The sequence below is a fragment of the Oncorhynchus nerka genome, linkage group LG5 (assembly GCF_034236695.1).
Source record: "Oncorhynchus nerka isolate Pitt River linkage group LG5, Oner_Uvic_2.0, whole genome shotgun sequence".
NCBI classification, from domain to species: domain Eukaryota; kingdom Metazoa; phylum Chordata; class Actinopteri; order Salmoniformes; family Salmonidae; genus Oncorhynchus; species Oncorhynchus nerka.
Window position 1 is genome coordinate 34,890,459 of NC_088400.1, and position 13,809 is coordinate 34,904,267.

General features: G+C 39.5%; 1 protein-coding gene across 2 annotated transcripts; it reads right to left on the bottom strand.

Moving 5' to 3' along the window:
• Nucleotides 1–164: 164 nt before the first annotated feature.
• LOC115129377 (lipid droplet-regulating VLDL assembly factor AUP1-like) lies at nucleotides 165–13,434 on the bottom strand. Of its 2 annotated transcripts, XM_029659640.2 has the most exons (12): nucleotides 13,211–13,434; nucleotides 12,630–12,767; nucleotides 12,005–12,155; nucleotides 11,632–11,816; nucleotides 8,164–8,236; nucleotides 7,615–7,688; nucleotides 3,371–3,437; nucleotides 3,019–3,124; nucleotides 2,751–2,888; nucleotides 1,560–1,708; nucleotides 793–881; nucleotides 165–650 (listed from the first exon to the last, which is right to left on the bottom strand). In XM_029659640.2, the coding sequence occupies exons 1-12, from the start codon at nucleotides 13,249–13,251 to the stop codon at nucleotides 605–607; spliced, it is 1,257 nt and encodes a 418-aa protein (XP_029515500.1). In that variant the 5' UTR covers nucleotides 13,252–13,434; the 3' UTR covers nucleotides 165–604. The 2 variants fall into 2 exon arrangements, with proteins under 2 accessions (XP_029515500.1, XP_064874657.1); XM_065018585.1 differs by lacking the exons at nucleotides 165–650; nucleotides 793–881 and adding an exon at nucleotides 977–1,185.
• Between the last annotated feature and the right edge of the window lie 375 nt (nucleotides 13,435–13,809).

Below are 13,809 nucleotides of genomic sequence, written 5' to 3' on the forward strand. Positions count from 1 at the left end.
GTTATAGTTGGGTTTCTGACTTGACAATCCCCAACAGTTACACATGTATCTACTATCTCGTAGCATTTGATTTTATGACTTAATGCTGCTTAGCACTAATTGAGTCATGCCAGGGTAAATCCAAAGAGGAATATTGGAATTGTGATTCTAGCCAAAACAATCTCTTGCATTTATAAATTATGAACTTTATTAACTTTAAAAAGGTTCATACTGCAGGAACAAGTACTGTCAAATTATAATGAACCTAAGAGCTGTTGTGGCTTCTCTGAAAGCAGAGCAAGATGGACTTTGTTTCATCATTACCTCTGCCATTATAAAAAATAATGAGATGTTTTATGGTCACTGGATCTTAATACAAATTGTTATCAAAATAATATTTTTGCTGGGAGAAAGAATTAAAAATACACATGCATGATTTCCATGCAAGCAAATAAAAAATAAAAAAAATCCATTGAAGTCTTCAGAAGGTTTTCCTCCGGTACGTGTGTATCAACAAAAACCCTCTGTTCAACTCTCCATACACTCCTGTACAATTATTGTCTGTACAATTATTTGATTTTAACAACCATAATTCCTAACACATTTCCCAGCGATCAGATCTTGTTCAGAGGTTGTCGTCCTGCTCCAGTCCATGCTTCTCGATGTAGCGTCTAGGAAAGGAAGGTGGGAACAACTAACAGAGTTGACAGGTGGACAACAACGATGAGTGTAAAACATAGGGCCAAATGTGTCAATTCTATGGGTGGGTGAAATTAAAATCAACCCAAGACTGAATTGCAGCTTTGATCTCACCTTCTTGCAAACTCATACAAGGCCTCCTTCCTCTCTTGTAGGGACATGTGTCGGTCTACTGGCGATTTCCCAAAAGACTTGGCAGCAGGCTATGGGTCAAAATCAACAAAATCTGACTATACAGCAAGCTCCTGATAAACAGAATAGTGTAGCAAGATGGTACCTCAATTACTTTTCTGGCAAGGTAATATACACTGAATGTACAAAAACATTAGGAACACCTTCCCAATATTGAGTTGCACCCCCTTTTGTCCTCAGAACAGCCTCAATTCATCAGGGCATGGACTCTACTTGGTGTTGAAAGTGTTCCACAGGGATGCTGGCCCATGTTGACTCCAATGCTTCCCACGGTTGTGTCAAGTTGGCTGGATGTCCTTTGGGTGGTGGACCATTCTTGATACACACAGGAAATTGTTGAGCGTGAAAAACCCAGGAGTTTTGCAGTTCTTGACACACTCAAACCGGTGCGCCTGGCACCTACAACCATACCCCATTTAAATGTACTTAAATATTTTGTCTTGCCCATTCACCCTCTAAATGGCACACATACACAATCGACGTCTCAAGGCTTAAAAACCCTTCTTTAACCTGTCTCCTTCCCTTCATCTACACTGATTGAAGTGGATTTAACAGGAGACATCAATAAGGAATCATAGCTTTCACCTATTCAGTCTGTCATGGAAAGAGCAGGTGTTCCTAATGTTTTATACACTCAGTGTAGACTACCAGTAAGTAGACTTAAGGAATCATTTAGATGATTGGCAAACCTTAATGGTGGGAGCAGGTGCAGCTGAAAAGGAGAGGGACCTCCAGGATGGGCCTGGTGCAGATGTGGAGCCGCCTGTGGCCTCCAATGGAAACTCCTCAGTGCTCTCCAGCAGGTTAGTGATAGTCGTGTCCACGCAGTTGGTTTGCACTGTAAAAAAGGGTAAGGGAAAAGGTTTGGGAAACGCTGCATGCTACTGTGCCTTTTTCTCCCATTGATCCTAAAGCAAACTCCATTGGTAACACTTTACTTGAAACCCTGTGTCATAACACGTTACGATAGTAATAACTATGTCATAACAGCTGACAACCTGTCAATATGGTCATAACACTGTCATAACCCATATATTTACACCCTTTGTGACATATATTGCACTATTTTATGTCTGGTTATGACACCTACATAAGAATGTTAAATTTGAATAAAGCTTTCGGTTGAAAGTTTGTTTCTTAAATCCTTTGATGTAATGAACTATTTACAGTCATGTTTTTTCATTCGATTTTAAATAACTTGTAGAAAACACATTTTGACACTGTCAAGAAGCACTATGACCATCATAACTATATAAGCCAGATAGGCCTTCCACATACATGCCCTTATATCAGTCATCAGTCAAAAAGAGGATGTCTTGTCCTGCTCCTGAAATATGCTCCTGTATTCATCCCAGTCATCAGCAACAGAGCATTGGGGTAGGTGCATGTCTGACATCAACGTGTGCACAGTTAAAATGATAATTTAATATGGTTAATTTTTTAAAGCATATAACGTAAACATAATGTTGAAAGGAGGCTATAGTGTAATGGAATGTTTTGCCTTCTGTAGGTTTTTACACACTTATGTACTGACTTGCCTAGTTAAAGGTTAAATAAAAAATAATAAAATGTAGGTGTCATAACCAGCCATAAAATAACTAGTGGTAGGTTTTGTGGGTATTTACACTGATTTAGGTGTCATAACCAGCCATAAAATAACACAATATATGTCACAACAGGTCTAAATATGCGTCCTGATAGTGTTATGATTATATTTTAAACAGGTTGACCTTGTCATAATGTGTTATGGCACTGGTTTCATGTCAAGTATCACCACCATTTCAATGAAATGCACAAGCGACTTGAATTGGTGCACTGCTCATTTCAAATTCTGTGTCACTGCACTGGAAATGCAAAGCGGAAATGAAGGATTGGCGTACCCAGGTCTCTGGTGATGATGCCGAGGGGGATGTCAGGCAGAACCTCCTTCACCTGCTGGGCCATCCTGCTGATCCTGAGCTCCTCCACCCCAGAGCTGCGAACCATGAAGCCCAGAGGACGTGGTCTGGCACCCAAATCTGGACACAGACAGCAGCAAATACACACCATCACGGACGGTCCCAACCACCTCCAAGTGAGCATAACATGCACCAAGACCATGCTGTAAGAGAGGCTTTGTCAGGGAAGGTTTCTCCAGGGCTCTCTTACTTGAGGTTGTGGTGTGCGGTGCAACGTGCAGTTTCCTTTTCACGTGCTCGGCTTTGTCTGCTTTGGTAATCTGTGTTGAGACCACGCCGAGCTCGGTGGCTAGGAGCTGAAAATGGACGGCACAAAGACCAATCAGAGGACAATTGAATAACCACTCGCTCAGGTGTTCCATATCATTAAGAATTTTGTAATATCACAAACTCAGAGCCTGGAATTGGGTGCTTTACGGCAGTCAATGTGATAACTTGCAATATGCACCATTTTTCAATAAGATGCATACGGGTTTTGTTTGAGACAATGTGGGCATTAGGGAACAGAAGGCGTTGCAGAACAAGTGTGTAAGGTTTAATACCCCTTGGATTTTGTTGGCAAACTCTTGAAGGGATTCTTCATCTTGCCTCGACACAGCGGGGAGCCATCTGTGAAAGTAAACGAAACAGGATCTCTACAAGCTTTGTGAGCAGTGATAGTAAACTTAAACTTGCCTCTTGATGTAAACTTGCTTCTAGCTCTAATCAAGCTGGTTGAAAAGTTATGACAACAGTCGCTAGTGAAAGTCTACATTCCGCTTGCATAGTCTTCACCTTTTGTTGACTTAAAATTAAATAAGAGTCAATTGGATTTCTTTCCTACGATCTACACAACCTACTCCATGTTTTTAAAGTGAAAGAAAAATTATAGAAAATGTTCCTAATTAATAAAAAAAAAATTAAAATGTATTGATTGCGTTCATCTTCACCCGCTCCAGAGTTAATACTTGGTGGAAGCACCAATACAGCTGTGAATAATTTTGAAACAGATTCTACCAACCTTGCACCACCTTTGGGCAACATAAAGCCATTGTTTTTGTCAAAATTGCTGAAGCTAAGTAAATAAGGTTGGGAATCATTGATGGACAGTAATATTCTAACCTTGTCTCTGACTGACTTTCAAGCAGATTTAAGTCAGGACTGAGAATGGACCATTCAGGAAAACTGAACACATATTGGTCTATACCAGGGTTATGTTTTCAGAAGACTAAGACAGGGTTTCCTTTAACTTTTTATTTGGCCTTTGTCCCTTTCATATTTATTTTGATCCTGACAAACTCCCCAGTCCCTGCCGGTGACAAGCATACCCATAACATGATGCTGCCAATACGTTAAAATACAGAAGATTGCATTCACCCCACATTAGTGGCCTTTAAAAAAAAATCCACTCCAAATCATCCATTCTGTTTGCAACACGGCCATTAAGTAATACTGCAAGACAACACGGCAAAGAAATTGGCCATTTAGGGACTGGGGAGTTTGTCAGGATGAAAATAAATATGAAAGAGCATACCCAGGAGCAAAGCAGTTTTATTTTTCAGTGGGACAAAAGACACACCAGAATGGCTTCAAGAGATGTTGAGTGTTCCTGAGTGGTCAAATCTCAGTCTTGTCTTAAATGTGCATGCAAATCAGAGACAAGCTTTGAAAATTGCTTTCTATCAAAGACTCCCAACCAAACAGAGCTCGAGACATTTTGACCAAAGTTTTCATACCCCTTGACTTATTCCACACTTTGTTGTGTTACAGTCGGAATTCAAAATGGATACATTTATTTTTTTCTCTCAACCATCTACACACAATACCCCATGACAGTGAAAGCATATGTTTTTAGAAATGTTAGCGAATTTATTGAAAATTAAATACAGGAATTCACACCTCTGAGTCAATACATGTTAGAATCACCTTTGGCAGCGATTCCAGCTGCGAGTCTTTCTGGGTAAGTCTCTAAGAGCTTTGCACACCTGGATTGTATAATATTGGCACATTATTATTATTTCTGTCAAATTGGTTATTGATCATTGCCGGACAACCATTTTCAGGTCTTGCCATAGCTTTTCAAGGTGATTTAAGTCAAAACTATCACTGTCTTCTTGGTAAGCAACTCCAGTGTAGATTTGGAGTTGTGTTTTAGGTTATTGTCCTGCGGAAAGGTAAATTAAATATCCCAGTGTCTGGTGGAAAGCAGACTGAAGTAGGTTTTCATCTAGGATTTTGCCTGTGCGTAGCTCCATTCCGTTTCTTTTTTTAACCAGAAAAACAACCTAGTCCATTACGATTACAAGCATACCCATAACATACCATTATGCTTAAATATGGAGAGTGGTACTTTTTTTATTGGATTTTCCCCAAACATAACACTTTGAATTCCAGACAGAAAGTTATTTGCTTTGCCACATTTTAAGACAAAATTAGTTTAGTGCCTTGTTGCAAACAGGGTGCATGTTTTGGAATATTTTTTAGTCGGCACAGGCTTCCTTCTTTTCACTCTGTCAATTAGGCAAGTATTGTAGAGTAACTACAATGTTGTTGATCCATCCTCAGTTCTCCTATCAAAGCTTAAAGTGTGTAACCGTTTAGTTACCATCGGCCTCCCTGAGGGGTTTCCTTCGTCTCCGGAAACGGAGTTAGGAAGGACGCCTGTATCTTTGTAGTGACTGGGTGTACAGATCAATAAGAATTTGTTCTTTATTTAACTAGGCAAGTCAGTTAAGGTTAAAAAATATTAATTTTTAAAAAATACACCATCCAAAGTGTAATTAATAACTTCACAATGGTCAAAGGGATATTCAATGTGTGCTTTTTTAAATTGTACCCATCTAGCAATACATGCTCTTTTTAGCGAGGCCTCCCTGATTTTGTGGTCGAATCTGTGTTTGAAATTCACTTCTTAACTGAGGGACCTTACAGATAATTGTATGTGTAGGGTACAGAGATGAGGTACTCATTCAAAAATCAAGTTAAAAGACATTTATTGCACACAGAATGAGTCCATGCAACTTATGTGACTTGTTAACGACAGTTTTACTCCTGAACTTATGTAGGCTTACTATAACAAAGGGGTTGAATTCTTATTGACGCAAGCTCATTTCTTTTATACCCATCTACCAATAGGTGCCCTTTTTTGCGAGGCACACCTTGGTGTTTGTGGTTGAATCCGTGTTTGAAATTCACTGTTTGTCTGAGGGACCTTACAGATAATTGTATGTGTGTGGGTACAGAGATGAGGTAGTCATTCAAAAACTGTACTGTATGTTGACCTAAGGGTTGGGCAAAGTTGGTAGAATCTGATATGAATAGAATATGATTCACAGCTATAATGAATGTCCAAGGTGTTTCCACCAAGTATTAACTCTGGGGGGGTAAAGACATTTTTTTTTTTATATTCATTAGGAAAATGTTCTATCATTCCATTTGGGAAATGTTCCATTATTTCATTTGTGAAATGTGGTGTAGGATGTTTAGATCTGTAGGAAAAAACACAATGTAATCCCTTAAAACTTTTTGTGACTAGGGGGCAGTATTTTAATTTATGGAAAAATAACGTTCCTGTAGTAAACGGGATATTTTGTCAGGACAAGATGCTAGAATATGCATATAATTGACAGCTTAGGACAGAAAACTCTAAAGTTTCCAAAACTGTAAAAATATTGTCTGTGAGTATAACAGAACTGATATTGCAGGCGAAAGCCTGAGAAAAATCCAATCCGGAAGTGACTCATCTTTTGAAAGCTCTGCGTTCCAATGCGTCCCTATTGAGCAGTGAATGGGCTATCAACCAGATTACTTTTTCTCCGTATTCCCCAAGGTGTCTACAGCATTGTGACGTAGTTTTACGCATTTATGTTGAAGAATACCCGTAAGAGGCTACATTGCGCAAGTGGTCACCTGATGGCTCTCAGAGTGATTCTCGCGTAAAATACAGAGGTAGCCATTATTCCAATCGGTCCTACTGAAAAACCAATTGTCCCGGTGGATATATTATCGAATAGATATTTGAAAAACACCTTGAGGATCGATTATAAACAACGTTTGCCATGTTTCTGTCGATATTATGGAGCAAATTTGGCATATTTTTCGGCGTTTTCGTGACTGCAATTTCCGGTCAATTTCTCAGCCAAACGTGAAGAACAAACGGAGCTATTTCGCCTACAAAACTAATATTTTTGGAAAAAAGGAACATTGGCTATCTAAAACATGAAAACATCTGAAGCTCATCAAATGTAAACAATTTAATTTGATTGCTTTTCTGATTTCCGTGACCAAGTTACCTGCTGCTAGCTGGATAAAATGCTATGCTAGGCTATCGATAAACTTACACAAATGCTTGTCTAGCTTTGGCTGTAAAGCATATTTTGAAAATCTGAGACGACAGGGTGATTAACAAAAGGCTAAGCTGTGTCTCAATATATTTCACTTGTGATTTTCATGAATAGGAATATTTTCTATGAATATTTATGTCCGTTGCGTTATGCTAATTAGTGTCAGTCGATGAATACACTCCTGGAACCGGGATGGGGAGTCACTAGTTAAGATTGAATTTTAAGGCAGAAAAATGTGAAGTGTGTAGACTTTCACTAGGAACTGTACTGCTGACGCTGACTAAACATTAACTCAAGATCGTCACATATCTAGGACAAACCACTGCTAATTCTAAGGGAATTTTCCAATGAGTAATGGAGTGAACTTCAAGGACAAACAAAAGTTGTCAAATATCAATTCTATTACGAGGTCCAACCAGAACCCGGACAATGACAAATAGTAAGAGACAGTAATTATTTAGTACCTTACATGGTACACTGTACACGGGACGAAAAAGGTCCACAACAGTTCTGTCAGCCAGAAGGAGTCTGGCGTGCTCTGGAGAAAGAGGAACAAACTAAATTAGCGCTTTCATTACAGGAATCCTCTGCATGTGTCTGACAGAAATATGTTAAGACTAACAGTGACAAATCAAGTGCACAAAAACATATTTAGTCTACCAGCGGTGTGCAAAACAATTTTACAGGTCTTCCTAAGGACTGTTGGACGAAATGATGGCTTGATCAACTAATATACGAGTGGTGTCTCAAAACAAACAAAGGAAATAATGTCACACTTTCTTAGAATTTCGATAAAAATGTAATGTTTAGTGTGGAACTTGCTCCTCCCATTTAAATGCACACCCACTCATCTACCATATATTACGAGTCTACTCAACAAGACTGAAGAAACAACAGCTGTCGTCCCTTGAAAGCCCAACTCTTTAAACAAAAACTTTCACCAAATGTATATTGCTAAATATACCACATTGCTTTTATATGAGAAAGAGGCAGTTTAGTTTTGATTGTATTACCAGAGCTAGAAATGGTCTCTTCACTTGCAAGGCCACAGGCTGAATGGAATCAGTCAAGGAGAAAGGCCAGGAGCTGAGGGAGAGAAAACAGGTTGAGCACCAGCTCTTAGCACCAGTAATACACGGGCAGCCTATAGCAGTGTTGGCATTCTGCCCAGGACAGATTCTCCTCTAATCACCTGCTAATAAATCACTAACCATTTAAGTTGCTAATAGCAATAGTTCTCTGTCCTACTGGTGAAAACTAGAAATGTATTTGTGAAGGCGAGAGTGGGGTAAGTAATATATATATATATATATTTTTTTACATTCAGCATCACTATGTCAAGGGAAATGTAGTATTCTTTGTAACAAAGATATCTACAAATATTTCAGGATGTGTTATCCCTGGAAATAATCAGAATTAATGTAAACATAAGTTTAAAAAGAAAAAAGTGATTCTCTTGGCACAAATTAGGGTAAGCTGAGCATATGGACAGGGTATGTTGAGCCGCCTTGGGGTAAGTGGGTGATTGTGTCCAGTGACAATGGGTGATGGTGCTGGTTGGTCAAAGTTCAATTCATGGAATGTGGGTGTGGTATATTGTATATCTTAAATGTATGCCTACATTCAGATATAGAGCTCTCTGTTCAATATCACTTACCCTTACATTTCTTGACCAGTTGCCTGGGACAGGTATGTTGTTTCGATGTGCCAATTTGTAGGTTAGTTCTTTGCATTTGAAGCTACTAAGACCATGAAACTGATCTGCAAGATTCTTGATATGTTTATCAAGCTGACTCCATGTCATCAGATAAGACCTTGTGTTCCTCTGCTACTCTGTCATAGCCTCTCTTTCACACAGGTACATGTTTGTTTTCTTTTTTGTCAATGCATCCCTTTACTGTCAATTCAGTCTATTTGTTCATCCTTTGCTGCTGCTTGAATGGACTTCTTCCCTTCTCTCACTTCCTTGGCTGCTCTCTCAAGAACCTCAAGAGTGGCTAGACTCCTGCTTGTTTTACATTTGTATACACGGGGCATGATGATGTCTGCTCTGTAACAATAAAAATACAATATCTTGAGTTCATATGAATGACACATTGCAAAAATATTATACATATAACTGACAAAATGTAATCATAATTTTTAATGGGGTATGGTAACCATTGGCTCACCGTACCCCAAGGCAAAAATGTTGACTATATTAGCCCACAAAAAGGTACAAGGATGTATTTTCATGCTAGGTTTAGGACCTCATATTGTAGCTTATAGAGACCCTAGGCCTTGATGATGACTCTCAGTTCCATTACATAACACAGATAAGTAATTGGATGAAGGCGTCTTCTGCACGGGGGATTTTTGTTAAGAGCCCCGGCGCTCGGTCTGAACACGCATTGCTTGTGGTACGGTTTAAAAAGCATAAGGACCATATCTTTCATATAAGTGAAAACTAATTTTCTAAAAACAAAAAGGTTCAAATTGATGCACACCTTTATAGGGTTAGTGTTTCCGCAAGGCCATATTACAGTGCTTGTTTACGGAAAACAGAGGAGACCACCTGCGTTAATGAGCTATCTAGCGTTCTCCAAACGCCTGTGTGTAAGCATATCTCTGGAAGTGTAGTGGAAGTGTAGTTGTCTGATGGAGGAACCCATAGCTGTATGGATCAGTGCAAAACTGCTACAGTAAATGTATATTTCTTATTTGAAGGATCATTCCTCACTGATGAAAGATAAGGGTCATATGTTAAGAAAACTGTTTCGCAAGCGATGATTATTGACATTTCTAAAAGTTAAAACACAGCGTGGGGATTGTAGTTTACATGAGCCAGTCGTGGGCGAAGCTAACCGCTGAGAACTGTAGGGAGAAGGCAGAATGCAGAAGGCCACCTAGAGTTTGAATGCATATCCGACCCTCATTAAACGGCCAAATAACAGTAAATAAAAATTCCTAAACAGTAAAATTGCGTGACCAACAGAAATGATTATGTATGCATACAAGGAATTAACATGTTTCATTAAGAGCACACCTTATGCGAGTGGTTCCATGTGACAGAGATTAAAATCTTGGCTACAAATTTAGAAAGAAGGGGAATCTAATAGCAACAACTAGGATGAGTTGCTAATATGACTAGGACTGTTCCTTTGGTTCCGGAGAATGAAGGAAAGTTGATAAGAAAACCAACAGGAGAGAAAGGAGGAGAGAAATGCTGGTTAATGGGATGAGGAATTCTATTAAACAATTGCCTCCACATACCTCATTTACAGTAAAGTAAAACGTTCAGTAAAACGTTTTAAACAATTGTACTGCCTCAAGCTCACAATACACTGTACTGCCTCAAGCTCACAATACAAAGTGGTGGCTGACACGCTGATAGCCTGCCTACTGTTGCCTATAGCCTTTGCACTCGAATGGCAAATGGGAGACATGCTTTTAATTACGAGTTGAGATTGAGAAATAAAAAAAAGCTCTTTAAATCATGACCATCAAAACAGTTAACATGCGATTGCGTTTAGAATAGTTATTTGTTGCACAATGACTGGGCTTCTAAAAGCACGTTTCCCTCCAGTAGTTTACAGGCTTTATGAGGAGCTACTCTCGTGCTGTCTGACAGATGGTGGGCTATTCCGCTCTTCAAACTAGGCTCTGTATGCGTGATAAATAACATACATGACGACTAACGAAAACACACACGACAATGTAATTCCACCAATGAAAATACACACGCCCATTTAATTCCACTAAATAATGCAAATTAATCTATAGACCGATAAGCATGACCGGTCAAATGTATTTTCGGCGGCTAACCAAATAACACAGCGTTTCCCAAACTTGATCTTTGGGACCCCATGGGGTTCATGTTTAGTTGTTTGTGCTAACACTACACAGCTGATTCACATCATCAAAGCTTGATGATTAGTTGATTATTTGAATCAGCTGTGTAGTGGTAGGGCAAAAAACAAAATGTGTACCCCTTGGGGTCCAGAGGGCCGAGTTTAGGAAACCCTGAATTAACAGTTAACCGTTAACATCAATCACTTAAACACAAGCATCATGAAACGTATAACTTAAATGAATTGGACTTTAAGAAAATCTGTTTTTTAGGCAACTTGCTTACCACTTTTCCCATGTGGCTTCATCCTTCACAGACTCAATGAAATGATGACCCCTTCCTAAATATTTTGGTAACATTATTCATTTTGTGTATGTTTCCTAGAAACAAAGGGTGGCTCAACTAACCCTTAGGCTCAACTTACCCCACTCTCCCCTATACAAAGAGGGCAGATATAATCAAATACAAAAAATCTTTGTCTTTATGCATAGGATAAACCCCATAGAAAGCACTGATATGCACATGATGCTTTAAGCAGCGTGTGGGGCAGTGATACTCTTGGTTTGAAGAAACCAACTTCAAAAACAAATAGAGTGACAGACAGAACTCAATACTCTTGAGGACAGGAAAAATGCAGTGTATTGTGGCTCACCTGAACTTGAGCAGGCCAGCGCGCCCATTGGTTGTGTCCTCCTCAGGGAAGAGGAGCAGGGGCAGAGTTCCTGGAGAGGAGCAGTATCTCCTGAGGGACTCCATCTCATCCTGGCCCGATATGGCACCCAGCTCCATGAAGCCTCTGGCCCAACACACGAAGCCCGCAGAGTCCTCCAGCATGGGCTGAGCAGAGGAGCAGACAGGTCACATGACATGGTCAAAATAAACAAACACTGGTTGATGGCCAACGGTTGAGTCAATGCAGCTGTATCTCTAAACAAATAGATCTTTGTTCAGTTGGGCAAGCACAACTCCAGGAGCTCAAAATGCAACACTATAAAGAGCGTCACTTCATCAACCAAAATACTCACTGTATTGCACGAGGTTAGAAGATTGACAATGTTGTGGTCAAACTGGGTCACGTGATTGCAAATGTACAGTTTTGTGCTTTTGTCTCTTAAACGTGGGCTGTTCTGTCTCACGTGCATACCAAGGACTGAGGACATTACTCTCACAATGAATCTGGAACAGGAAGAAAGTTTCGAGTTAGATTCTGTAAGCACAAAACAGGAGAATATGTTTTGAAACTGACAAATACTACATGAACTCTAGCGCTGCAGGTAGCCTAGTGGTTAGAGTGTTGGACCAGCAACTAAAGGCTGCTGGATCAAATCCCCGCGCTGACATCTGTCGTTCTGCCCCTGAACAAGGCAGTTAACCCACTGTTTCCCGGTAGGCCCGTCATTGTAAATAAGATTTTTTCTTAACTGACTTGCCTAGGTTACATTTTAAAAAACTATTCCAAATCTGCCAAGACTTCCCACAATTGGCTCTTCCAAATTTGCACTCTTCTTCCCATATTGGGAGAAGCCAATTGTTGCAGTCTAGTCAGATGTTGGTTTTATTATAAGGAGGAAGTCAGCCCAAGGTGTATGATGACGTTATATTGCTGAGTCAACCTTCAACTGCTTGTAAATAATGCAAAACGACCCTTACCTTCTAGCAAGACTGTCTGGGAGTGCACAGCTCACCAAAAACACATGTGCACCTACAAAGATTCGTAGTAACATCAAACACAGGCCAACTGGAGAGTAAAGCAATACCAGCAACAGGACCAGTCCATCGTTTGGCAACCTGTTTAAGACACAGATTTTCAGTGTGGTCATTGTCAAGCAGAATATTCCGAGTCCAATCGGACAGATTAAAAATGAGCAAGATTATAAAACTGCTAACGTTAGTTGGCTAAACGTGTTAAGAATAACAGCTGCATCATGTTGCTTATATGGCTACTAGCTAGCAAACGAATGTTACTTATTGATACTAATCAAGATAATAGCTAACTAGTTAGCTAACGTCGTTCATAACAATACTGATATATTTTGGGCTAATTTTGCTACCTAATAAGATAAATGGAAGGCAAGAAGACTGTGACCTAGCTAGCTACTAGCCAGAGCAGATTATGATCAGCCAAGACTATGGAAAATGTTTGCTATGGGAGTACTGATAAGCTACTTTAGCAAGCTGCTAGTTAGCTAACGTTAGATACTTGTCTTGACAACAACACATCTTGTTCTTACCGCTGGAAGTCAAACATCTGTTCTATTCCTTGAGTTTCCATTATTTCACCTTATCTGTCGTTTGGGTAAGTTATTTATACGGGTTACATTCATGCATACTAGCTTGCTAATCAAACGTAAACACTAATTTCAAACGATAAAAAGGTAAAACTGGCAACAGCTCGTTAGCTCATGTTGTAGCTGGCTAACGTGTCCAGTTAGTCTACCTTGGGCGCCATGTTGAACAGTAGAACGAGCAGAAGTGTGACGTTTTCCCACCACTTCCGGTTCCTTCTTTTTCGTTAGCGTTTGACACTCCAAAAATGGTCACCACAAGCTAGAAAGGGCTAAGGAAAACAGTCACCATATTCAACTTGCTCCTGCATCGTTATTTTCATGTTTTGTGATATCTCTGGGGAGAATTTGAAATTATGATATTTTACTTTTGATACTTAAGTATATTTGAGCAATTACAGTTACTTTTGATACTTAAGTGTATTTAAAACCAAACACTTTAAATACTTTTACTCAAGTAGTATTTTACTGGGTGACTCACTTTTACTTGAGTCATTTTCTATTAAGGTATCTGAACTTTTACTCAAGTATGACAATTTTGGGTA